Source organism: Phyllopteryx taeniolatus, chromosome 13 (genome assembly GCF_024500385.1).
Source record: "Phyllopteryx taeniolatus isolate TA_2022b chromosome 13, UOR_Ptae_1.2, whole genome shotgun sequence".
NCBI classification, from domain to species: domain Eukaryota; kingdom Metazoa; phylum Chordata; class Actinopteri; order Syngnathiformes; family Syngnathidae; genus Phyllopteryx; species Phyllopteryx taeniolatus.
Window position 1 is genome coordinate 7,978,523 of NC_084514.1, and position 25,651 is coordinate 8,004,173.

The 25,651-nt window shown below is 43.2% G+C and overlaps 2 protein-coding genes across 5 annotated transcripts; both read left to right on the forward strand.

Moving 5' to 3' along the window:
* Nucleotides 1–96: 96 nt before the first annotated feature.
* pacc1 (proton activated chloride channel 1) lies at nt 97–4,743 on the forward strand. 3 transcript variants are annotated; one of them, XM_061795511.1, is made up of 8 exons: nt 97–317; nt 1,086–1,188; nt 1,733–1,942; nt 2,103–2,257; nt 2,327–2,469; nt 2,718–2,859; nt 2,933–3,040; nt 3,730–4,743. In XM_061795511.1, the coding sequence occupies exons 1-8, from the start codon at nt 288–290 to the stop codon at nt 3,883–3,885; spliced, it is 1,047 nt and encodes a 348-aa protein (XP_061651495.1). In that variant the 5' UTR covers nt 97–287; the 3' UTR covers nt 3,886–4,743. The 3 variants fall into 3 exon arrangements, with proteins under 3 accessions (XP_061651495.1, XP_061651497.1, XP_061651498.1); XM_061795513.1 differs by having other exon boundaries at nt 2,330–2,469; XM_061795514.1 differs by having other exon boundaries at nt 3,629–3,756.
* Nucleotides 4,744–5,413: 670 nt separating this feature from the next.
* znf106a (zinc finger protein 106a) lies at nt 5,414–25,467 on the forward strand. Of its 2 annotated transcripts, XM_061794458.1 has the most exons (21): nt 5,414–5,546; nt 6,580–6,659; nt 6,788–6,849; nt 10,243–10,437; nt 12,840–14,456; nt 15,976–16,378; nt 16,461–16,530; nt 17,423–17,580; nt 17,903–17,963; nt 18,865–19,768; nt 20,144–20,181; nt 20,274–20,389; nt 20,461–20,595; nt 20,841–20,957; nt 21,040–21,231; nt 21,341–21,403; nt 22,239–22,358; nt 22,460–22,531; nt 22,619–22,690; nt 23,202–23,345; nt 23,424–25,467. In XM_061794458.1, exons 2-21 carry the CDS (start codon nt 6,582–6,584, stop codon nt 23,475–23,477), a joined length of 4,671 nt encoding a protein of 1,556 aa, XP_061650442.1. In that variant the 5' UTR covers nt 5,414–5,546; nt 6,580–6,581; the 3' UTR covers nt 23,478–25,467. The 2 variants fall into 2 exon arrangements, 1 of the variants encoding a protein (XP_061650442.1); XR_009791402.1 differs by lacking the exons at nt 20,144–20,181; nt 21,341–21,403; nt 22,239–22,358; ... (2 more) ...; nt 23,202–23,345; nt 23,424–25,467 and having other exon boundaries at nt 21,040–21,061.
* Nucleotides 25,468–25,651: the final 184 nt, after the last annotated feature.

Consider the following 25,651-nt stretch of genomic DNA (forward strand, 5'->3'; position numbering starts at 1 on the left):
TACACCGACAAACGTAGTGTTGCTCCCCCACCCCTCTCCCCAGGCCCCTGAAGGCAACGTCAGGAAATGACGTACCGTAGTAAACCACTTCCGGAACGCCAACTCTTTTATGATTGTTTTGGATCACTTCGTGTCGTATGATGGTCCTCATCTTTTCAGTTGTGTGTGTGCACTGAGTCTCCTCTTTTAGGCGTTCTGGTTTAAAATGTTGACTAAAAGTTGAGGGGTGGGGGGTTGGCGGTCAAAACACTGCAAAAGTGTTCGTTCAGGAGAGGATAGTTTACGGTATGCTCGGAAAGGACAGCACTTACCGAGAGGTACGTCCATTTAGTCAAAATTTGTATGACTCTTCATAATACTCAAAAGACGCGGCTTTGCGTATGATGAAGAGTACGTTTTCTTACGCGTCAGTTGTGTGTGCATTCTTCGTAAATCCATAATCGTGTGTTTTGTTTGTGTGTGTTCTGCATGCCTGACGTCATGTGACATGGAAGTGCAGGAAAAGAAACTTCCCGAATGAATGAGCTGACTCTGCTTTTTTTTGGGCAGGGTGGAAGTCTATATTTAATTTATACCATACATCAGTGGTTCTCAATTTGTTTTACACTAAGTAACTTTTGAAAACTACATAGCTCTCCGAGCTAAATACAAATTGCACCAAAATAAATGTTCAGAACCAAACAGTTCTGAAAAATGAAATGCAAATGTATTGAACTAATGTTAAATACAACACCGATATATACTGTACACTTTATCTACAGAATACATATTTTTTAATTACAAATGTTTGCCATATATAATAATAAAATTATTTTCTACGCCTTATATCCAGTGTACTTCCTGCTCGTTATATCTTTTGTTTTTAGTATAATTTTTTAATTGTTGTACATGTATATGAATTTTTACTTTATTTTAAATAATTTAGTAAATGTCATTTTCCACAGAATGACAACACTAATGTTATTTTTTTATTTGTTTTCTAAAATGGCACATACTGTATCTCAAGGCACCACTGTATTTCCTGGGGGGGGGGGATTTATCTTGAATTCCCTTGTTGATGTTCTCGCTGTTGTTTGACGGCGCAGCTGAACGATGACGATGACCACAGCGAAGAATTGCAGTCACCAGACTTTTTCCACGATGTCGTGGAAAAGGACGGCGAGGAGCGCAACGAGAGCGTTTTGCCAGGTGCAAACAGTTGTTACTTTTATTTTTCTGTGGAATTTTATTTTATTTTTGTCATGGTTATCATGAAAAAACAGCGGGACCGATATAATTAATTAAATGATGTAAATTGTGGTAGTCCAAGACATGGACTATTTTTATTTTAAATTTTTTTTTATTTTTTTTTAACTTTTAGGATTATTTCTAGTCGTATTGTTAATTTCTCTTGTGGAAGGTGGCAGTTACTATGAATAACTAGTGAGGTGCGATCTTAATCACATGATGCATACATTGTGCACAAGAGCATGCGCTAAAGCTTGCTTTTTTTACTGTGTGGATTTCTGCCAGTTGTGTTTATTTCTAATGTGCAAGGTGGCGCTTATCATTCATAACTGGTGAGAGGAGTGATCTTATAAAATGTACATATGGATGAGCATGTGCCCCAACTTACTTTTTTTATCATGTGCCCATTATTTCTGGTCTTTATCTCTATTGTGCTCGCTTGTGGTCATCATGAATAGGCGAGATGATGTGTTTTTTTTGTTCCCCGTTCCCCCCGCTTCTTCAGAGGACGACTCTCGGGGCAGCACGGCGTCCGTGCGGGTAAGCAAGGCATGCCTGAAGAACGTGTTCACGGTGGCGCTCATCTTCATCTACCTGCTGCTGACGACAGTGGCCGCCTTCCTGGCCTACCAGACCATCTCCGACTTCCTGGAGAAGCTCAACCATCCCGTCATGTCGGTCACCTACAAGGAGGTGGACGCCTTCTCCCCACCCGGTGTGTATGCAAAAGCTTTCCACCCCCCCCAACATCAATCTTACCAGTGTTGCACAAAGCTGGGTTTCATTTATACTGCAGCGATTGGGCATGCCGTGAAAATATCATTTTCATGGTGTCTACGGGTTGTTCTGATAAGATGCGATTTCCATCGCCGCAGGTATCGCTTTGTATCCCGGCCACGCCCGGCTGCTGAGCTGCCGGCACCACTACCACGACGACATCCCCCCATTGGTGGACCCCGGGAAGCCTCAAGAGGGCGACTGCGTCATCAAGGAGGTGACCTACTACGGGCCCTTCGCCAACGGAACGCAGGTGCGTGGTAAAGGCGGCGTCGTCCTGTTGAAAACTCTTAACTAAGCGTTATTAGTGTCCGTGTCGCAGAAGAAGGCGCTGGTGGTGCGAGGACCTTCGGACATCCGCAGTAAGGAGTTGATCTTTATGCAGTTCATTCAGAACAAAACGGAGGAGGACTTTAGCGCAATCCCGTACATGCTGTTCGCCAAGTTCAGTGATCTGGATCACAGGTAAAGCCAGATTTTTATTTTATTTTCTAAGTGCTGATCGCTAATCAATATTTGATTTTACATTTTTTAGTCCCCGTTAGCGGCACCATGTTGATGTTATTGGTTTGTGTGTGAGAATAATTATTCAGAGAGAAAAAAATAAAAATAATAATAATGTCCAACCCAACAATGCCCCTTTGAGAGTGACATTAGCCAATTATTGATTTTTGATTATTATTATTATAATTTTTTTTAAATCTGCCTTCCAGTTTAAATAAATCTGAGTTCATGAGGGACTGTGAGAGGAACTACTCCACGTGGACCTTCTCCGGTGGCTTCCGTACGTGGGTCAAGATGTCCCTGGTTAGGACATCAGGAAAAAGCAACCAATCGGTGCAATTTCGCCAAGAGGTAGCGCGGTCGGCGGCCACGATGCGTTCGTCCCGCGTGTTCGGGTTTTGATGATAATTTATTTGTCTTTCAGTCCACTCTGGTAAAATTCAATGACAAGCGGCCCGAACCAGAGAGGGGCAACCAGCTTTTCTTCGCCGTCTTTGAGTGGCGGGATCCCTTTATGCAAGAAATCCGACTGGTAGGTTCAGGATCTCTCTCTGCACTGTGGGAAAAATGAATATTACTGGAACTTACCCTACTAGGGGAATTTCTCTGTCTCTCCTTTTTGCTCGTTATTGTGTTGCACGTCTTCCCGTAGACTTCAGTGCTGGCCGGCATTTTGCGGCACAACGTGCTACTACACTGAAGCAACCCAACAATTATTATTATTATTATTTTTTTTTATTTAGACAAGGCTATAGCCTCTCTGAATGAAGCTTCTCCCTTCAGTTCAACATAATAGCTTGGCACCCAGGTGCCACTTGATGGCGCCAAAGCAATACTTTTATATTTTACATGGAGAGAGAAGATGCCAGGAACCAAAAAGGTTTCGCCTGGGTTGTTAGGGGGAGTTATTGTTACTATGGAAGTACACATGGACTTTGGTTGCATTTTTCCCCCCCCCAATCAAATCATTTGCAAGCCATTTATTTTTTAGGTTAATGTGGTAAAATGGGTTTGAAATGATATTTAAGTGTTTAGGGATCATAGTTTGTGGTATATCTATGGTTGAAACTAGGAATATGGACATTTTTATAGGTTACTCAAGGTTTATGGCTATTCGCAGGGGATGTAACCGTACTCCATTTACAATGGAATTGGACCGATCTGAACCGCTTGATGGAAAACAAGAGCTTTTCTTTATTTTTGGGGGGGGAATTCAAACAGATCGTGACGGCAAACCCGTGGTCGTCGGCTGCCATTCTCTGCGGCGTCTTCATGGCTCTCTTCAAGGCGGCCAACTTTGCCAAGCTGACCGTCCAGTGGATCATCAGAATGCGCAAGCGCCATCTGAGGAACAGGGCCCGCCAACTTGGCACATAAACTCAACACTAGGGACGTTGATCAAAAGAACTTTTAACATCCATCCATTTTTTCTGAGCCGCTTCTCCTCACTAGGGTCGCGGGCGTGCTGGAGCTTATCCCAGCTATCATCGGGCAGGAGGCGGGGCACACCCTGAACCGGTTGCCAGCCAATCGCAGGGCACATACAAACAAACAACCATTTGCACTCACATTCACACCTGCCGCTGAACTTTTAACATTTAAAAAAAATAAAAGTGCAGCCCGGTCTGCACATCACCGAAATGTTCCGTTGCGCTCGAGAGGAGCGGTTCTTGTGGTCCTTGTGACATTTCTAAACAAGATGCATTTCATCTCTCGTTACATAATTTTGTCCTGGGCGGTAAGTAGAAACAAATGGACCTTTGTGTGGCCTGTCTATTATCCTCACAATCAAACATTTCAGATCCGACTTGTTTCATAAACCTTCCTGCGAATGCGTCCCGTGCACATAAATGAACAATTACACTCAAAATGTTTTTGTATTTTCTTTCACAATTCTAACTGTATGTGTAGAGCTCATGTCAATGTCCAACCTGTTGAATTAATGTGTTGCTGATTATTTTTCATCTGCTTATTTAAAAAAAAAAAAAAAAAAAAATCCATGTGTCCCAAATACTCATCACCAATTGTCATCTTTATATGGCTAACAGGGAATTATTCGCATTTCTAAATTTTTTATTCTGGTGATCTGCAGATGAGTTTTGTAGTGTTGAAGCCTTAAAGTCCTGCTGTTGTGTCTAATTGCATCAAAGTGACTTGAATTTATGTTCGTGTGTGCTTCGTAGCTCATGTTTTGTGAATTATGTGTGGATAAAATATTTTCATGCCTAAACTTCAGACTTGACTGTTATTTCTTATTATTCCACCTTTTTTTTTTTTTTTTTTTTTGTGCTTCCACAACTTCCACATTTGTAAAAGCGATTCAAACTACTGTATTCCGAAAGCAAAATATTCAGCTCATTTAGGACATTCGGGCAACCATACCCCCGAATTCACACTCAATTATTCAAACACTTCCAATTCATTTGTGACATTTTGGTATTCAGTATTTTTCACGTTCCCAAAATTCCACATTTTCAGTATTTCATGTTTCTTCATGACAATATTCCCAAATTAATGAAGACATTTTGGAAATGTACCTAATCCACATTTCTCATTTGATTCCAACCATCCCAACATTTTCACACTAATTCCCAAATTAAGAGACATTTGACATATTTTCATGCAAGTGAACTGCAATGACATATACATGTCTGAGGAACTATATCCTATAGTCATATCCATAAATATTGGGACATCGAATTCCTAAACTGCTCACGTGATTAGCATGTAAATACCCTCAAATTAAAGTTGAAAGTTCAAATTCATTGCGGTGGTGTCTATAGTCAAAAAAGATGACAATTGTGTCGATGTCCCAATATTTCTGGATCTGACTGTATGTACTCTGACAACAAAAAAGCAAAAATATTCGTCCGATTCTTATTTCACACAAACTGGCGAGCATCTTCTTTCCGACTGTACTGTGATGTACTTGAACGTAGTTCAATCCGTTGCCGTGCATTACCCTGGAGGATGTGGTTAACTGCGGTCGCGACGTAGGACAAAATGTGGAACCCCGGACATTCGCGGAAGTTCTAAAGGTAGCAAATGAACCACTTTTAAACTTTAAAATGTACGAGAACGTTGCGGTTTAGCTGCGTTCAAGAAAACCTGGCATTACCCTTAGTTACAGTAGCTAGCATGCTAGCAGGCTACTCGCCCAGGTTTGCTCACCGTTATTAAAAATATTAACATTATAATGTTTGTTTAAAGTGTTCGGAGACGGCAGGTTCACTTGGTGCATTAGTTTATGTGCTTTTCGTGTACATTTCCCGAGGATACGGGCCAGTGTTTGGTAACAAAGCCAGTGTAGTTAGCATGAGGTGGGCTAAGACAAACAAATAGCCACAAGAGAAGAAAGTGACTCCCAAATGTGCTCCATAGCAACAAAGCAGACAAAAAAAACAGCCTAAGTTAAACAAATTCGTCAAAAAATACAATAAAAATAAAGGACACTAGCAACAAAATAAACGCATTTTTATTTCATCCTTTCAAAAGTTGTTCCTCAGGTCAAACTCGACGATTTAGCTAACATAAATTGTTTTCATTGTTTAATTGAGGGGAAAAAACAATAAAGTTTGTTATCGGTCTGTTTCCTTCTCTGCCCTCTTTGAAACAAGATGGATAGAGTGACGTCACTGAACGTCACTTCATTGCCTGCACGCCAGCGTTTCCCAACTTTGATTGAGCCAAGGCACGTTTTACATTTAAAAAAAGATGTCACGACACACCGCCAAACAAAAATGAATCTCAAATGTTAATTCAGTACAGTGCTCTCTTGACTTGCAAGTGTCCCAAGTTAAGAGTTTTCCGAGTTGCGAGCAAAGATTTTAATTACGATTGAACCTCAGATCAGTGGCGGGGGCCTGTTTACTATTACTATGACTTGAATATATTATTATTTTACTTTTTTATTTACTTATGTTACTATTTTACTTACAAATGTATTTTCCGGTTGTTCTTCTAAGTTATACTTTATCTAGTGACAGCTCGTTTCTCGAAAAACTTGTAAGTTGTAGCACTCATATGTCAAGGTACCACGATACATGTATTCCCTTCTCTTTGTGTTGTCAGTTATGGGCAAATTTGCTGCAGTCAAGATGGCAAGAGAGAGGAAGTGCATCCTCTGCGAGACGGTCCACGCCTCCAAGCAGGTAATTCGGTGGCAAGCGACACTTAATTTAATGGATGGACATTCTATAACCACTATTTATTGTAGGGACAAAAGGCGTAATGCGGTTGTGATTCGTCTCAATTGTATTTTCATTTTGTCTATGCGCAGGAGATGAACGAGCATATGAGAAGCATGCTGCATCATCGCGAGCTGGAGAAACTCAAAGGGCGGTAAGTTAATCGGCAATGTGCCCCATTGTGTTTTGTTTACGGTTAAGACTGCGTAACTTCTAACAACCAAAGCTAGACTTAGCTCCTTCCTGACATAAGACATGAGATCTATCCCTTCAATATTTAGTGGTGCCTTGAGATACAAGTTTAATTCATTCAGTCACCATGCTCGTAACTAAAAACACTTGGATCTAAAATGATCTTTCCCCATTGAAATGCTATTCTGATTCTGATTAATCCTTCCAGCCTCCCCAAAAGCTTGTAACTACAGCAACACCGATGCTATTCAATAGCCCGTCTATGCCGTTTTGCATTGTTTGTTAGCATTAAGCCAATGCGACTTTCCCAAAGCAAAGCTATTTTTGTTTAAAATACACAATGTGTAATTCTCTTTGTTTTATGTTTAGTTAACTATACATTTTAACTGGGATTGTCATTCAACAGTTTCAAGCCTCTCATTATTTTGAAGAATTTCTTATGATCTGCCAAACTGCTGCTGGTTGTTGTGAAGTGAATTGAGTTGAGTTCACTGCCACCATCTAGCGCTCGTATCTCAAAATTTTTCTTGCAAATGAAAGCAAAAAAATTGGCCAAGCAATTAGGCTTAACACGATCAGGATATTGGGGGCTGATCAGCGAGTTTAAAAAAAAAAAGATAACCGATCACTGATCCGATCACAACATGGAGCAAGCAATGTGTCTATTTAAATGACCTGTTAATTTACTTGATATACTTGTGTACTTAATTTCTCAAAAAATATATATTTACAATAAATAATGTATCTTTGTTCATCTAATTATGCCAGTGAGGCATAGTGACAGACAGAACAAATGAATGGTCTTCTATTAGATGACAGGAAGTACATACAGTGATTAATGTATCCATTTTTTGTGGCATTTTTGTTTGTTGGTGTGCTGTGAGATTTTTCAACTGTAAAATATGTTCTTTGGCTCCGTAAAGGTTGGAAATCACTGCTCCAGTCAGATCGTGTATTCTAATCAGTCAGGTCAAACCAACATTACAACATGACAGAAATAATGGGTGCTAACTTACTGTAATTAAATTACTTCACCCACACCGAAACTTTAGAGCATGAGTCGACAGAACGGCAACATGTTTACGTTCAACCGTTAGTGCTAGCACTAGCTTGCTAGGCTACATAACGTTTTGTTGCCTGCATGTGAGCTGTATCGTATAAAAGTATGGGAACATGCATCAACCAAGCCTTAAACAAACGTCCTCTCCTGTCCTGAGCACCGGTGACCACCAACACACGTTTTTCCCCACATTGGGCATTACGTGTTGTCTGTCCCACACCGCTGACATGTTTTTTTTTTATATATATAAATAACTATGTCAAAAGATGCGTGACAAGGCTAAAAATAAACTAGCTTTTGGATTCAAATATACTGCGCAAGATGGCGACGTGGAGTAAATGTCTTTTGCGGAGCCGATCAATGACGTCATCTATCGGATCAGCGAATTATGACATTAAAGCCGATCAGCATAAAATGCTAATTATCAGCCGATACCGATCAGGCCGATAAAATCGGTGTAAAGTCCACAAACAACAGCTTGTACGGGTAGCCCCCCAAACGCTCCTAAGTCGAGTCACTACTTTCTTTGACGCATACTTGTCTTTTAGCTCAGGCTTTGGCTCCATTTTGTGGCATTTTAGCATGTGTCAGAAAGAGCACAAAATCACTGGTGGGTTTTTCAGCGAATAATGGAGGCTAGGTTAGCAAATAGCTAAATAGTTAGGATTTACTGTACGTTTACGCCACAAAAACTAAATAAAAAGAAAGTTGTTTCTTGGCAAAATGATCACCATTCAATAATGTTTGAAAACAATGCCAGCCATTAGTTGGCAATGTGATGGTAATTAGAGTAAATCTTATTGCAATTGGAGTGAATCGCGTCGTATCGCAATTGGAGTGAATCTGACCGTAGTTGACGTGAACCCTCCAAAATGACCCCTTGTTTTTGTCCATTTACTAAATCAGTCTTTTTACGTCTTATTTTATGTGGGTCACCGTGAAGCACAGGGGCACATGCCGGTCAGGGCTTAAACAGAGTGGCTTCAGCTGCATGCAGCTGTTCCAACTGTGACGCGTATATTTAGACACAAGCTTGCCGGATGCCCAATAGAAGGCAGCTGGCTCGCTCGTGACTCTTTGATGAAAGTATGCCAGGCGTCAGTGTAGAATATTTTTACCCCTCCGAGCTGATAAAAGTGATAAGACCAAAGTGCACACCAAAGTAATTAACGCTATTGCAGCGATTCTCGACTAGTGAGTCGGCACCCGAAAGTGGGTCATGGACCCTTTTATGAGTAGGTCACGCACAGGTATTAAAAAAAAAAAAAAAAAAAAAACCGGGGCGCAATGAACTAGTTTGCGTCGTAGCGTACAGGCATGTTCAGTTAGCGGCATACTTATTGGTTTTCATCAGATTGCTTCATATTAATGGTCTAGAAGTGTTTTTAATGTAAATATTACCTCTAATGATGACCTCACTACTTCATTAGCATAGGTTAGTGATAGACTGCGATGCTTTTCCGACTTTCAAAAGTTTAGAGAAGGTCAAATTAAGTTCAGCTGTAAAGGTTTTATTGCATCTTAAGTTCGTCCTGAAATTTTCACCTGAGAGCCAAGTATCCCGACCTTTTTGGGAGTAGTGTATGCTTTTGAATCTTTGATCAATGCTTTTCTTTATTGTTCATGACCTGTATAAAAGTGGGTTATGACTTGCTGGCAATGGGAACATTTTGGTACCAGGGTGACATTATTTGAGAACCACTGCGCTAGAGTGCTGTAGGGGTGAGGAAACAGCTACACAAAAAGATGGTAGGGCAAGGTGACACATTTGAGAGAGGTTAGGAGTCAAAGGTGGCATGCAGCTGCCGGCTCCGGTGGTTACGCTGCTTGGGATTGGTCAGCAGGATGAAGAGGACACGTTTGCGGTCTTGGTGGGTGGAGGGTCTGAAGGGGAGGGGGGTGTTGGATACTTCCGAAGCAGACGCCAGAGCGAGGTCTCATAGTGCAGCGGACGCCATCATGACCAAACGCTAAATTGAGCGTCCCTGTGCTGCATGGCCGGCAAGCTCCTTTAGCGCGCCGCCCGGGCCCGGCTGCTTCCGCATGCTCCTGCTTCCTTGTCATTAATTCATTTTTGGATCAGGAAGATACCGTTTTTTTTTAAAAATGTTTTGACACAAGAAATTTTAAGTTAGTTACCTCCTGATCTGCAACAAATAGAAAATTTGACGATAAGAAAAACAAGGGATTGTTGAGTATTCTCCTCTCCTAAGACATTGAAGAAGCTCATCGAATCGCCGCCACCATGCCCGAAGGAAGCATTGAGCGACCCCTGTCGCCTCTCCTCCCTGATAGGGACTGTGGCCATGAGTGCCGGGTGTGCAGGGTCTCGCTGGTGAGCCTGACCGACTACGCCGGCCACATCTCCAGCCCTGGGCACAAGCAAAACGTGGAGAAGGAGAAGAAGATGCCTGCCGGCGTTGACCGCGACGAGGACTACTTTGACCAGGCACTGGTGGAGCTCGTTCACAAGAGGAAAGAGCAGATGCGGTAAGATGGATATTGTGTATTTTTATTTTTATTTTTTTGTGGTAAAACTAGAAATGCATTGTCGTACATGACCTCAATGTACGCAATCCCCAAGTTTTTTTGTACTTTATACAAAAAAACCTGGGTAAACCTTTTGTGCTCAAGTGCCATTTTTGATTTTTATAATGAACAAATGGGCCAGGTCATTTATAGGTTAGGTACAAAAAAAAGTCCAAATGTATGTGTAAAATGTTTTATTTTAATGAATAAATATTTATAATTCAATCATATTTCCAATTGTATTATCGAGCATAAATAATCAGGTATTCACTGAAAGAAAAAAGGTTGTGTGTTGTGTATTATATATATATATATATATATATTTCCATTTTACTAATATTTATTTTACTTAAAATAAATGAAATATTTCCAAGAGGTAAATAAATGCAAAAAATAAACAAGCTACGTTTAAACTAACAAATATAAGGGGAAAACGACAAAATTAACCCAATAAAAAGACTTTATATTGTAAATGCTCGGTGGGCCGGATTAAATATTTGAGTGGGCTGTATGTGGCCTGCGGGCCTTACTTTGCCCACCTCTACGGTATACTGTATAGTCACCATAAAAGTAGAGCTACAAATTAACCTTTTCAAATAATAGGGCTATCTTAAATATCTTGAGGATTCTGTTGAATCAAGAGGGAGAAATTTCTGACTTTATAAATCGAATAAAGATGTGGCCTTTATTCTGCGACCCGAAAATGTTAAAAAGACATACAATGTCACTTCCTGTGCTGACCACTTGGGACAGTAGTGGTCACTGTTGCCACTGCATTGGGTGCAAGGCAAAATGATAGGGAAAAAAAAGTCCCCCCAAATATTCCCACTCCTAATGTATCTACTGGGTTGCACTACGATCATTGTATTTACCATCTCTCATAGGTCACTGTTACCGGCGCTGTATCACATTTTCCCTTCATTCTAAATTATTTCTTAATCCTGACCTTGAATAAAATTCTAATACTGATTGTTACTGTATGTGGTTGCTATTGCTGAACCTCTGTGACTGTAAAGTCTGTGAACAGTGTTCGCATGCTATCTATAGTCACATTCTTATCATGAGCACTCACAGGCTTCTTTCAGCTGCTGCCTCAGTCCAATCAGGGCCAGGCTCCAATTTCACGCCTGCAGCCAAAAACAGAAACGGGATTTACTGCCGGGGTGATCTTTTTTTTAAGCCCCCTTTCACACGGTCTTTCCGCCAAATTGGCCTATTAAAGCCATAATAGTAGAGCTGACATTTATTCGCCTGAGCCTTTCAGACAGAACTCACCGAGTTGAGACACACAGCCATTGCAGCTTCTAGCATTCAGTTAATTAGATGCGCTGCGACATCATTACGAGGGCAATGACAATTGCTTTCAACACAAAGAGATCAGCGAGTCTCTGGTGTCAAAATGACACTCTGGTCGACTTCAACTCCCCCATCCTGCGTCGTACCCTTACACACAGGACAGCGACCTATGAAAAAGTTGTCTTGGGTCTGGTACATACATAAAGATTTTTCCACTCTTAAAATATTTGTTTTTATCTGCTACAGACCCCACACATAAAGTTAAAAATGTGTCTATTTAAAAGTTTTGGTCGTCATGTGTGCGGTGTGCTCAGAGGATCTGACCTGTTTCGGACCCTAAAATCGGGACGAGTCCACTCCTAACACACTAAGGGCAATCTTATAGGATGACCTTATAAGCCTTTGACGTGCGAAGTCGGGAAGTGGCAGAATTGGCACAAAAACAGGCCAATTGTCTTTGTGTGTGTGTGTACCGGGCATCAGATGGCCAGTGTGAAAAAGGGCTTCTGATACTATGTCGGAACCCCTGCAAATTCGTGGCTTGACTTCAACTCCCCATCAGTACTTTGCACACAGGACAGCGAGCCTGAGCCAGGAAGAGCCGGTCTTAGACTGCGACTGTGAAAGGGGCTCCTCATAACACGTCGAAGCTGTCAAATTGTCATAAGGCTAACAGCAAGTCCAGAGGAAAAAGCAGTCTTTAATTACCAATGTAAAATGTGCTTCTGGTACTACGTCAAAAGCTGGCAAATTTACTGGTGGACTTCAACGTCCACATGCCGCCTTACACACACAGTACAGAGATCTGGGGAGAAAGTTGGCTTAGGCGATCAGTGTATAGGAAGTTTCTGATACTACATCGGAAGCTGGCAAATTCGCAGGTTGACTGAGCTTCAACATTATGCACTTGACATCAGGCCATTAAAAACCCAGCTTAGATGCCAGTCTGAAAGAGTTTTGTTTGTTGACTCTTAACGATGCTTCCTCCTCCATTCCGCATCAGCTGTCGCTGTCGTTTTGTGTTTTTATTTAGTAACTATATTATCTCAACTGGTTTGCATCTGCAGCAAAGAAAAGGAGGCGGCTGCTGCTGCTAAGCAGGCCCAAGAGGCAGAGGAAGCAAAGAAAAGAGCGATCCAGCAGAGAATAAAGGAAGCCAAGGAACGCTACCAGCTGGACAGGGGTGGGCAGTCTTTGCCGTATGGCTTCGCTTGGAACCCTCAGCATTACTCTTGGAGGAATATACAGCAGCAAGGCTTCCGAGCAACTTCGCCCCCCTCGAACGGCAACAAGAACTACATGCAAGGAAAGAGCGCCACCTGGCACGCTCAGGCTCCCCCCAACTTCCAGAGGTGGGTGTCGGGCGACTTGCAAGGCGGTCGCTGCCACTCGCAGGACGGTGCTCTAGGCTCCCACGGGGGTTCGTTTTGCACCCCCGGTCGACTGCCCTGGCTCAGTAACCAAGGCAGCAGCTATGGTGTCTACGGCAGGAATAACATTTCCCAGAGCCCACCGAATAACAGACCGGTGAGCTACAACGGGACCTCTCAAATGTACCCGCCGCCACCGCAGTTTGTTGCCAGTCCCGTGAACAACCTTCAAAAGAGGGTTGATGAGAGCGCAGGACCCCAGAACGAGGCAATGCCAACAGCCAATCGGGAGCCCGACGGCAAAGAGAGCTTTGGTAGCAACCCAAAGCTGGACAAGACCTGCCGCTGGTCTCCTTATCCTGTCAGCAAGACAGTGGACTCGCTACCCAGTAAGGATGCCGTGTCGAACCTGGCAGAACACCACCCAAAAGAGCCCAAAGGCCAGGAAAAAGCAGCAGAAGCATTTATCTCCACTGGGAAGGAAGTAAAGGAGAAAAGTAAATGGAGCAACAACGGTCCTTCCAACAGTCACGCTGAAGTGCCTCCAAAGCCCCAAAGAATCAGGACCCCTTCTAGTGGACCCCTGCCATCACGACAAGCACCTAAGCTTCCAGAAACCTCCAGGAAGTCGTTGGCCCGGTCCGAAAGGAGGAGCTCTTTGGACAGCTCCCGGCTAGCAATGCCTAGACACACCGAGAAGGAGCCGCCCAAGGGTCCGATTATGGACAACAAGGAAAACAGCTGCCAGCAGAACGCAGCTAAACCGAAACCAAGCAACCCAGCACGGAGTTCTTCGTCGTGTGCGGCCAAAGAAAAGCTCGCCGCGTCCTCTTCTGAGAGCATCCACTTCCTCCAGTCTCTTCAGGTCAGCACCTCCACCTCCGCCGCAAAGAAGACGTGGCCCGCAGCCTCAAAACATGATGACCCGGTGAATGCGAAGGATGCTCTCACCTCGCCACCTCTCAAGTCCGCGGAAGAAGATCACAGTTCCGAAGGTGACCCCTCCGGGTGGGACAAAACGTGCCCCAAGGCGTCCGCCCTGTCCAAGCTCGACCTGTCTCCCGTCCTGAAGCGCGACCTGACCAAGCGCATCAGCACCAAGACCAAGACGGGCGGCCACGAACCCAACCTCCACAGCGCCAGGCGCGTCCGCAACCTGAGCGAATCGCGGCGGCCCGACAGCGAAAAGGACTCTGGACTCAAGCCGACTGTTCAACAGCTCATAAACTCCTCTGGGTCTCGGCGGAAAGTCAACTGGGATCAGGTGTACCAGGAGGTGCGCAAGAAGCAGGACAAGGGGAAAGGAAAGCCCAGGTAAAATCAAAATTACTTTGTTTTTATTTCCTCCTTACCTTGTGCTAGGGCTGGGCGATTAATCGAGATTTTGATTTTGACTTCTAACGATCATAAAAACGTTATAAGAGAAGAAAAACGATTAATGTGCAGCGGCTGTGTTGCTTGTAGCAAGCATGTGATGCATGTTCTTCTGCCGTCCCTGAGCGTGCTTTAAGCTGTTTATAGACACCCTAGTTGGAGTTTATTGTAAAACTAAACACACAACAAGATAAATTACTCACATTGAATATTTAAGTACAAGACATCGTTTTAGGCGGCACGGTGGCCGACTGGTTAGAGCGTCAGCCTCACAGTTCTGAGGACCCGGGTTCAATCCCCGGCCCCGCCTGTGTGGAGTTTGCATGTTCTCCCCGTGCCTGCGTGGGTTTTCTCCGGGTACTCCGGTTTCCTCCCACATCCCAAAAACATGCATGAATTGGAGACTCTAAATTGCCCGTAGGCATGACTGTGAGTGCGAATGATTGTTTGTTCCTATGTGCCCTGCGATTGGCTGGCAACCAGTTCAGGGTGTACCCCGCCTCCTGCCCGATGACAGCTGGGATAGGCTCCAGCACGCCCGCGACCCTAGTGAGGAGAAGCGGCTCAGAAAATGGATGGATGGATGGACATCGTTTTAGAAATCGCCAGCTTATGCTATTAGTCAATGGAAAAGCCTGTTGACGGGGTAGCTAACATTAGCATTAGCTCACGGGAGGGATTAGCTTCAAATAACGAACTTTTACACACAAACGCCGTAGTAACACATAATGACAGACAGACAATAGAACTATACTCAAGGTTTTATATATTGTCCTAATCTGTGAAAAACGAGTTTAATGGCCACTTTCTTCTTCTACTCTTTTTTTTTAAGTTTACTGTAATATGCAGCTGCATGCATGTATCTCACCATACTGCCCCCAAGAGGCTAAGGCACGTACAGCAGGAACAGCAGATACAGTCATGGCTTATTTTAAAAAGAGACACCCCCCCCCCCCCCCCCCCCCCCCCGACCGTCTGACATGAAATCAGAGTAAAATGTTCCTGTTTTAAGTTAATAAGGATTACCAACATTTTTTCTATTTGCTAAATGACAGAATATTGAGAGGATTTTTTTTTACAAATATATAATACACAGTAGAGTCATCCTAGACAAGCCAATGTTTTTAGCCATGGCTGTATTTATTTTTATTTATAGTTTTTTTTGTATTTTGTAATATATTATTATTTTACTTGTTGCTAATTTATTTTCTTGTCATTCTCTTCATTTATTTTTAATTAATTGTGATTTCAATATCAATCAAAATAATCGTGATCATTACTTTTTCTATAATCACCCAGCTATACCGTGTGCCGCCTTTCCTTCTCTCTGTCTTGCTCACTACAAAACACACTGCACAACACAAAAGACTTAGATTTAAAAAAATAATGGAGTCCCACACCTACTTTTTATTTTATTTTTTTAAATTACATTTTTTTTTTTTTTTGTGTCTACCTCCAGGTTCGGTATTGAAATGGTACCAAACGAGGACCACAGCCAGGAGGAGGACGACATGGCGATGCTGGAAAACCTCCCTTGGGAGTCACTGATGGAGACCTCTACCCCTGCCACATCCCGCAAGCGCTCCCTCTCCGAGAGCAGTCTGGCTCCGGCATCCGAGAGCTCGCTCCTCCCGTCCAAGGAGACGCCGCGGAAGTCTTCGATCGCCAAGGAGACCGGTGGCCGGCCTGACGTGGAGAAGATTTTGAACCTTGCTGTGGAGGAAGCTCAAAAGCAAGCAGATAAGCTGATGTTGGAGAAAGCCAAGGCTCTGCAGAGAACGGACTGCATGCAAGGAGAAAACAGCTCTGGAGTCGAGCAGATGGAGGGACACGGAACAGCGAAGAGGCGAAGAACACCGGGGGTAAGTTAAGAGTACTTGTTGAATACCACCCACAAAAAGGTGCTTAAATGTGAAGATTGTCTTCCTTTTTCCTATCCTTTAGGATGTTCTGAGTCCAGAGGCTTCAGGTGTGGAACAAGATACCAAAAGAAGGAAGACCAAATCAAAAACAGGTTTGTGTCTTTTACCAAGATGTATCCAGAAGAATTGCTTGATTAAATACTTCTCTTAACCAATAATCCTTAACTGTCTTAAAACGGAAAGACAATAGCAATACACAAAGGCAGTGACGAAATAAAGTCTCAAGCCACTTTTGCGCTGTCTTCCCAAATTCGCAGGTGGACTTTGTTTTACTTTGTTACCAAATTCAGTGATAATTAATTAAGCATTTTTTTCAACAAAATTAGCTTTTCCCCTTGGGAATAACTTTTTAAAGACAATATTTTTTTCCCCCAGACAATTTTTTAAATTTCTTTCCAACAATGTTAGCATTTTGTTTCTTTGTGTCTGAATTTTGGACGGCAAAGTTGGCATTCTGTCAAAGATTATTCTCCCAAAATAATTGGCGTTTTGTTTCCGACAGAGTGAACAACTTGCTTCTTTGTGAACTAATTTTGAATGGCAACGTTAGCATTTTCTTTTCCTTTTGGATTGCGGGATCAGCATTTTCGTTTCCAACAAAGGTAAACATTTAGTTTCCAGCAAGGTTAGCATTTCCTTTCCTTGTCATTACGTTCCGAATGGCAGAGTTAGTGTTTAGTTTTGTTAACTTCAGCAGACTGGGGAACCCATTCCATAAACTTTACACCAGTAAATTGTTGGTGTACAAAAGAATAAAACAGAGTCGAAAGCCTTTATTGTCATTGTTTGGTCCAGATACAATGATTTTTGGGGTGAGATTCCAGGTTTGTTTCAAGAATGAAGACCAAAAATAGGATAGAAATGTAAATAATATAAAATGTATCCTAAAGAAAAGTAAATTATGCAGTGCAAATGGAAGGAAGGTATGTTATGTGTGCGGTGTGTACTTATTTTTATTTTTTTTTTTTCTTTGGGGTGGTGAAGCGGATCGCTTACAGATCGACCAGCTTCTGGCCGTGTCGCTGCGGGAGGAGGAGCTGAGTCGCTCACTACAGACGGTGGACACCAAACTGGTCCAAGCGCGGGCGGCACTGGAAGCCGCCTACATGGAGGTGCAGAGAGTCATGGTGGTCAAACAACAGGTACACAATAGAATAATCCGCCAATCATTCTCTAGGATGTGCTTCGGAATGATTTCTAAGTAAAAATAGACAGATCTAAATGTAAATGTTATTGTTTTTCCTCTTAAGACCTAATGGCACAACTTCAATTAAACCTGCACGACTCAAGGATCAGATCCACTCTCAAATTTTTATTTTACAAAGACAGTAATGCTCAGCTTTGTAGTTTCCAATATTTCAACCCTCTCTTGGAAGCTATCACGTCCAATGAAAAGGCGGTACAGTATGTCCGAGATGTGTACATTGTTTTTGTAAGAGTTTGAATCTTTGATTTCTTTTTCAGATTACCACAGAGATGAGCACACTACGAGAAAAACGCATTGAGTTATTAAAAGGGATGCAAGGTATGAAATTAAGACATTTAATAATGGTTTGATACTTGTACATTTAAAATACAGTGAATCATCGGGGCTTGGTCTCTAAATCCCTGTGAATAGCATCAGTTTATGACAGGGCTATAGGCTAATGTAAATCAAGCTTCTCTACTCACTTCAACAAACAACAGTGCCTTGAGATATGAGTGACCTGACTCGTGGGTTTTTTGCAATATGAGCTGCCGTTTTGACAATGTTTTTTTTTTCTTCTTCTTCTTCTTTCTTACTTTGACTTACGAGCTCAAACTTGAGATATGAGCAGTTTATGGCAGTTAACTCAACCCAACTCACAATAGGTAGCACTTTGACAAATGGTCAACAATTGTTCAAAAAAGAGGCTTCAAGCTGTTTAGCCTCTCCCACTTGATGCTTACTGTGAAAATAAACAAAACAAAGAAGTACACTTTGTATATTTAAAACAACCTCACACATATCTTAGCCTTTAGTCCGCTAGCTTCATGCTAATGCTAACACAAAATGGAAAATGCCATATAGATCATCCTATCAATTTTCTATACCGCTCCATTTTCATTTACTGTGATTCATGATAAACCAAAACGATATAATTTCGTATAACAAAAGTCCACTAGCTTAATGCTAACATAAAAGCAAAAAGCCATAGATAGCCTTACGGGAATTAACACACCCACTAGCTTAATGCTAACATAAAAGCAAAAAGCCATAGATAGCCTTACGGGAATTAACACACACACACACACACACACACGTGTGTGTGATCACTTAAAAATCTGCGCGATACAGCAAGGGCGTGAACGACATACCGCAATATAAGGGGGGAACATGGTACTGCATACCATATAGCTGAGCTTTTTGTGGAGTTTAACAGTGTGGTCAATGTTTGTTTTTAAAGCCGGCAACACTGAAGTGGCAGAACTGCCACCGGTCCGACTGAAACAGGAGAAAACAGACCCCGCGGAACCAGAACTGGCCTCTGTGGCTCCGCTGTGCTCTCTTTCGAGCACTTCAGCTTCTGCTTGGAGTGCCTCACCGCCACCGTCGTTCTCAAGTGCCGTAACCATCAAGCAGGAGCCACTGTCCCCCGTGCGCGTCAGCTGCGAGTCTGAACGTTCGGAGAAAGTAAAGTGCCACGAGCTAATTGCTACTGCGGAAATAAAGCCTGAGCCATTGCATGAAGCTGAAGGAGACGCCTGGAGTCTGTCAGGATCGTTGGAGTCCACCGTAAAAGCCGTTCAGGCCACCATTCTCCCTGACTCTAAAGCCGACATGAAGCCGCCGTCGGCCAGCAGGAGGAGCTCCGAGACGGGCAGCCTCGCTGAGCGCCGCTCACCCTCTCCGGCATTTGAGACCCCACGAGCGCCAAACGCCTCGCCCGGTTCGCCCTCGGAGTTGCGCGGCGGCAAGCGAGTGAGGAGGCTGAAGAAGAGGAAGGTGCTGGAAAAGGCTCATGGCAGCGCGCTGCCAGAGAGCAGCGACACCGAGATGGACGCCGAGGCCTCCAGACCCAGGTGGCTCCGGCCGCAGAGGAGGGCCAGCAGCGGCAGCGGTAGCACTCAGGTCAGCACATCTACGCTACCACGAGTGGGCGATGTGAAGATGGAGAAAGATGCCAAGCATATAAAACAGGAAGTGGCAGAAAAGATGGAAGTGGCCGCAGACTGCCAGCAGTCCCTCGGGACCACCTTGTTTTCTCCTGAAGCTCACATCCCGGAATCGTCCAGAAACGAGCAACCGAGCCTGGCGTGCAATGAGGTCACCTCTACCAGCGACATGGACATCTGTAAATCATCTGACAGGTGAGGCCTTTACATGAACAAAATGTCAGTCAGTTTCACTCAGCAACATTATCATTTTTATAGGATTGTCTATCATGGGTAGACTCATAAAAAAGTCTCATGCCCTGAGGGCAATAGAAGTCTGCCATTTTGATTTGAAGTGGCCTTTTAGGGTCATTTAAACCATTTATGGATGTCTTTCAAAGATGAACTCGTCCACATGGGCCCTTTTTTTTCTTTTTTTTTTCTTTTGCGCCTACGCCGTGTAATGTGAGCGAAGCTCGGCCTCAAAGTTTGACGATCGCTATGAGGATTTGCCGTGAAAAAGGCCGGTTGCCAGGGCCCTTTCATTGCCGCTTGGCATAATCAACAGTTGTCCTTCATTTCTCTCTGCAGCGACATGTCATTTCCAAAGATAAGTTGGAGCCCTTCCTGTAAGTTTATTTTCCACTTAATTGACCTTTTTATCATACACATCATCTTTCCCTGTTGAAAATCGAAACGTTCGTGTGTGTTTGTTTGCCAGACACGTCGTCTGGCATCTTCGAGGGCCACCAGGAGGCGGTGAACGACATGCAGGTCCACGACGGGCTGCTGTACACGTGCTCAGGAGACCGCACAGTCAAAGCCTTCGACCTGTCGGTGGGTGCCGACGATATCCTCCGCCCCGCGTTTCTGAATGCGAATGACCTCGCATCGTCCGTTTCTTGCAGACTCGCAAGTGTGTTGCTGTCTTTTCCGGCCACACGTCCAAAGTGAGCTGCCTGCTGGTATCGGCCGCCCCCTGCCTGCAGCCCCGTCTGTACTCGGGCTCCAGCGACCAGACCATCCGCTGCTACAGTCTTAAGGTGAGACGACCGACAGCGACCGACTTGACTGACCTATTTTATTTCATTGAACTGCCAGAATAATGTTCAACTTATATTAAGTTGTTTAGAATGTGTTTCGTAGCAAGTAAGAGTAAATCAGTAATTCAGATGCTTGAATAAAAATATTTGTATATATAATATAGGCAGACATGTTTAGGACTGTATGGTGACACTATTGTATTTAAGTCTTTCGTGTATCCATGTGTATGTGTACTTTCTTGCAGACCCAGGAATTAGAGCAGCAATTCAATCTGGCAGATCGGGTGCTGTGCCTTCACAACCGATGGAAGTTCCTGTACGCCGGTCTGGCCAACGGCACTGTCGTTTCCTTCGATCTTACGGTGAATAATGCCAGTAGTGGGAAGTAATGAAGCACAAGTATCTGAGTGCTGAGTGCGAGTACTTTTGCCACTTCTACCGCAGACTAACAGGCAACAGGACGTGTTCGAATGCCACGCCCCTCGGGCCGTCAGCTGCCTGGCCTCGTCGCAGGAGAGCTCCCGGCGCATCCTGCTGGTGGGCTCCTACGACAGCACCATCAGCGTGCGTGACGCCAAGACGGGACTACTGCTGCGCACGCTGCAGGGACACGCCAAGACCGTCCTCTGCATGAAGGTGCGCCAGCGCCGTCTTCTCGCAAAAGCAGCTGCCATGTTACGGCTGCTGATGGGGGGGGGGGGGGGGGGGGGGGGGACAACAAAAATGTGAACGTTTGTGCTTTCAGGTTGTGAACGACCTGGTGTTCAGCGGCTCCAGTGACCAGTGCGTCTATGCACACAACATCCACGTGAGTCCACGTTCAGATGATTGGCAGTATCCTGTATAATTTTAGGTATTTTAGGGCTCCTTTTAGTAGACATGTCTTTCATGAGTAAACCCACAAAGTCTCAAGAACCCATGCCTGAAGAGACACAGGACATCGGCCATTTTGTTTGGAAGCAGCCATTGAAGCTTGCTAGTAGCAGCAACATGACGTGACATCTTTTTTTTCTAGAAAACATGGAAGGAGCACTTCAAATACCTCTAAAATTCTCCATAAAAAATAAATTCACGAAAAAAAACGATTATTCTTAACTAATTATTAATGATCCCCTACTGCCCATACTGGTCTTCTCGCAGTGTTCCATCTGTGCTGTTTAAGTCAAATTTTTAAGGAGAGTGACGCAGTACTAATTTTAACATGTCGACTTGGAGAGGACCTCGTAATTTTGGCCGGTAAAAGTTTATTGATGGATATTTTCAACTGAAACTTGTCAGCCAATCGGAGAACGTGTTCCCCGAGTAGCAGATGAAATGAAAGGATCAAGGAGATGTGTTGGGAAATAATGATGTTTTAATTTAATTTCAAGGCAACATGTCTAAATTCTTGGTGTGTTGTATTCATGTTGAAGTGCATTTGAATTTTGACAGACTGTCATTTATGGGAAATCTTGGCACGTTACTATTAGTAGAGCACTTTAGAATGGATAAAAAAAACAATTGAGCAGGCAAAACCAGTTTTACTTGGCAACATGAGATTTGGTCAAGTAGAAAAACGAAATTCATATCAACTTCTTAAATTTTAAGGCCATATCGCCCTGCCCTACTATTAAGTGGTCTGAACACCAACACTTTCCGCGCAGAGCGGCGAGCTGCTTCGCGTCTACAAGGGCCACAGTCACGCCGTCACTGTGGTAACGGTCGTTGGGAAGGTGATGGTGACCGCCTGCCTGGACAAGCAGGTCCGTGTCTACGACCTACAGGTCAGCCTGATTTTCACCATCTGCTATCACAAATTCCTAACGTTTCCCCAGACTGATTTATTTATTCCCCCCCCCCCCCCCCCTATTCCCAACCTCTGCAGTCTCGGGAACAGCTGCAGGTGTACACCGGACATTCGGACATGGTGACGAGCATGGTGGTGCACCAGAGCAAGGTGAGCCGTCGCACGTTCAGTGTTGTCTGAGGCAGGACTTTTCAAAGATGGGAATCGTGTGTCGGCTTTTTTTTTTTTCCCTCCCAGATCTACACTGGTTGCTACGACGGCAGCGTGCAGGCCGTCAAGCTCAACCTGACGCAGAAGTACCGTTGCAGGGTAATAGACATTTTTCTCCAGCTAATTTGCCACCTTAACCGGGATGTAAGTCAAAAGATTGCACTGGTGTAAAGTAGATGGAGAGTAGTCTGGCATTTGTTGTCTGGAAATTTTTGGAGGAAATATTCAATATGTGGGAACTAGAGGTTCTGATCGACTGATCGACAACTAATCGATAATCAAACTAATCGACAACTATTTTGATGATCAATTCATTGTTTGGAGCTATTTAACTAGAAATTGTCCAATTCCTTGGAATTTAAGCCTCTCAACGGTAAATATTTTCTGATTTCTGTAGTCCTTCATGAAAGCAGACTGATTATCTTTGTGTTTAGTGCAAAAAATACATTGGCAAATATCTGTTTTTAAAAACGATGGGATAGATTTTGTGGGTCTACCAAATTTGATGTTGCCAAGTGTGACTGGCTTTTAGAGCGGATTTTTATTTTTTGTTTGTGTCATTCTAAAAGGCGGTAGTTAAAACTGCTGATTCTCTGTGCTGTGCCCACAGTGGCATGGCTGCTCGCTGGTTTTTGGCGTCATGGCGCACCTGCGGCAGCACGCGGTCGCCGACCACGCCGCCAACCAGCAGACGCTCCGATGTCGCTGGAAGGACTGCGAGGAGGTTTTCTGCGCTCGCAATGGCTCCAAGCAGGTAAATGTTTCTCCTTTTCATAATTAGCCTTGACGCTAGATGTGGCGAGCGGGGCTTAAGTCTGCTCTGTCTGCTCAGGCGAAGCTCGCACACGTGCAGAAGCACGCCGACGAGGCCCAACCGGAGCCTTGAGTCCCCGCCCCCCACCTCCCATCTCCCATATTGGGCGGAAGTTTGGGACCTTAGCGTTCCATGTTGGAATCCAACGTTTAAGTGTCTCCGTGTCCATTTTTTCTACGTCCCCGGAACAGCGCGGTGGCAGCTGCGACAACCTCGCATGCCGCCGCCGCTCTCCGTCTTTTTGCACTGACCAAAAACGAAGACCGTTCTATTTGTTTTTTTTTTGTTTTTGACGAGGAAACGTCAGCGCCGCCGAGAGAGGGAACGCCGTGCTTCTGAATCCTGCGGCCGCGGTGTATGGCATGGGAATGTTTTTATTGTAGTGACGTGTCTTTGTGAGCAACGCCATCATGTTTTTATTTATTTTTTACATTTGAGTTAAAAATGGCTGTTATTACTTTGAAGTGGGTGACTGGCCAGGTTGCGTCTCATCAGCATAACAGCATAGTTTGTTTTTTTTAATTTTATTTTTGGTACCACTTCACAGTAATTATTTTTAAACTACTTTGTTAACAGTTTATAAAGTTATAATAATCTATAATGCCTTTAAAAGAGTTACAGCCATCTTGCCAAATAATGAGCCCACAGTTAGCAACTCAACTATGCTCAACTATGAATAAAGGACACTAGCTTTGTTTAAAGAAGGGTTTATAAATTGGTCGTTAGCTACTTTGTTTATAACCTCCAATGAATCGTTGAATAAGAGTGACATTCATCTAGCCAAATAGCGAGCCCACATTTCGCTATCCTAATTAATTTTGAATGAAGAGTTCTAGCTCTTGAGAATTTATGAAGAGTTTATGAAGTACAGGTACATCCCAATAAATTAGTATGAAAAGCTTAATATTGTTAGGGAGTTCAATTCAAAAAGTGAAGCTCATAGAGATGCACTGCAGACACTCAGATTGAAATATTTAATGATTTTTTTTTTAATGTAAAGATATAATTGAGATGATTATACTTTACAGCAAACCACTATCTCGAGAAAATTGATTACGTAACAATCAAGAAACAATGACAATGATTTTTAATGTAGAAATTAGGCAGAAATTAGCCCTCTGAAAAAGTGTTTAATGAATCTATATAATGTATAAATACTGAAATAAATACTTTACCATATTCTAATTTATTGAGATGTACCTGTGCCTTGTTTATAACGCCCTAATAACCTCCTACAAATCCTTGAAGAGCAACTGAAAGTGAGCCGCATTTAGCTGCAGTGCTTAACGCTGAAAGAATGGTAATAGCTGTTAATTAATGGTTTATAATTGGTCTATAGCATGGTTATTAGCCTGTTTATAAACCCTTAATGGAAAGTGGTGTCTTTATTTCCTTACAGGTGTTTGGTTTTTTTTGGTCGTTGCTCAGGTTTTTTTTTTTTTTTTTTTTTTTTTTTTTTTTAAAGGACATTTTAGGGGTTTTGGTGCAGTGTCGTGTGGCCGTTTGTCATTTTTTGCAGTGAAAATGAAAGGTGTTGGCGTGAAATGCACGTGTGAACGTCTCGAGATGTCAACACGGCCAAATAGGACATCTCTTTGAAAATGTGAAATTTTTGAGCTGACTTTATAATAGGATTCTAGCTGTTTTGTTATCGATGGCAGAGGGTGGGATACATTGCGGCCGTGCATTTTTCTTACTTCTAATTTATTCATAGAGTAGCGTTGGGGTAAGAAGAGGAGGTGACGACGCATGTGTAGAGGAGGTGTTTGATGGAGCAGCAGGAAGAAATTAGGGATTATCTCCCATGCCATACCCCCAACTCCCACATCTCATAAAACAAAATAAAAACAAAATTCAGATAAATTTTAACCTCTCGGTCGCCCTCGTCGGCATACGTTCTTTACGATGTTTTCATCTGAAGTCAGAAGGAAGCAAAACATGGCGTTCACCTCCGGCCTGGCAACACTGACTTTGTTTCAACTGCTTCAATCATGTTACCTGATTTCGTTTTTTTTTTAACTGTTCAAAGACAAATAATAATAAAAAATAATTTGCAACACTATAGACTGTCTGATTTCTTTCTTTCACTTTTTCATCTTATATCTATCTTATATATTTATACTTTGGTATATAATGTGGAACCTTTTTGTGCTTAATCCGTTCCAAAAAGTCTAAAACCAAATTGTACGAAAACCATAGCAATTTTCCCTATAGGAAGCAATGCACCATGGAAAATACCATTTAAC

Excerpts from the sequence above, each read along its gene's own strand:
- pacc1 (XM_061795511.1), top strand. The coding sequence starts at position 288 with ATGCTCGGAAAGGACAGCACTTACCGAGAG. Across the intron at positions 2,258-2,326 it reads CCTTCGCCAACGGAACGCAG|AAGAAGGCGCTGGTGGTGCG; the intron begins GTGCGTGGTAAA and ends TCCGTGTCGCAG. Across the intron at positions 3,041-3,729 it reads TTATGCAAGAAATCCGACTG|ATCGTGACGGCAAACCCGTG; the intron begins GTAGGTTCAGGA and ends GAATTCAAACAG.
- znf106a (XM_061794458.1), top strand. The coding sequence starts at position 6,582 with ATGGGCAAATTTGCTGCAGTCAAGATGGCAAGAGAGAGGAAGTGCATC. Across the intron at positions 6,850-10,242 it reads CTGGAGAAACTCAAAGGGCG|GGACTGTGGCCATGAGTGCC; the intron begins GTAAGTTAATCG and ends CCTCCCTGATAG. Across the intron at positions 19,769-20,143 it reads ATCTGTAAATCATCTGACAG|CGACATGTCATTTCCAAAGA; the intron begins GTGAGGCCTTTA and ends TTCTCTCTGCAG.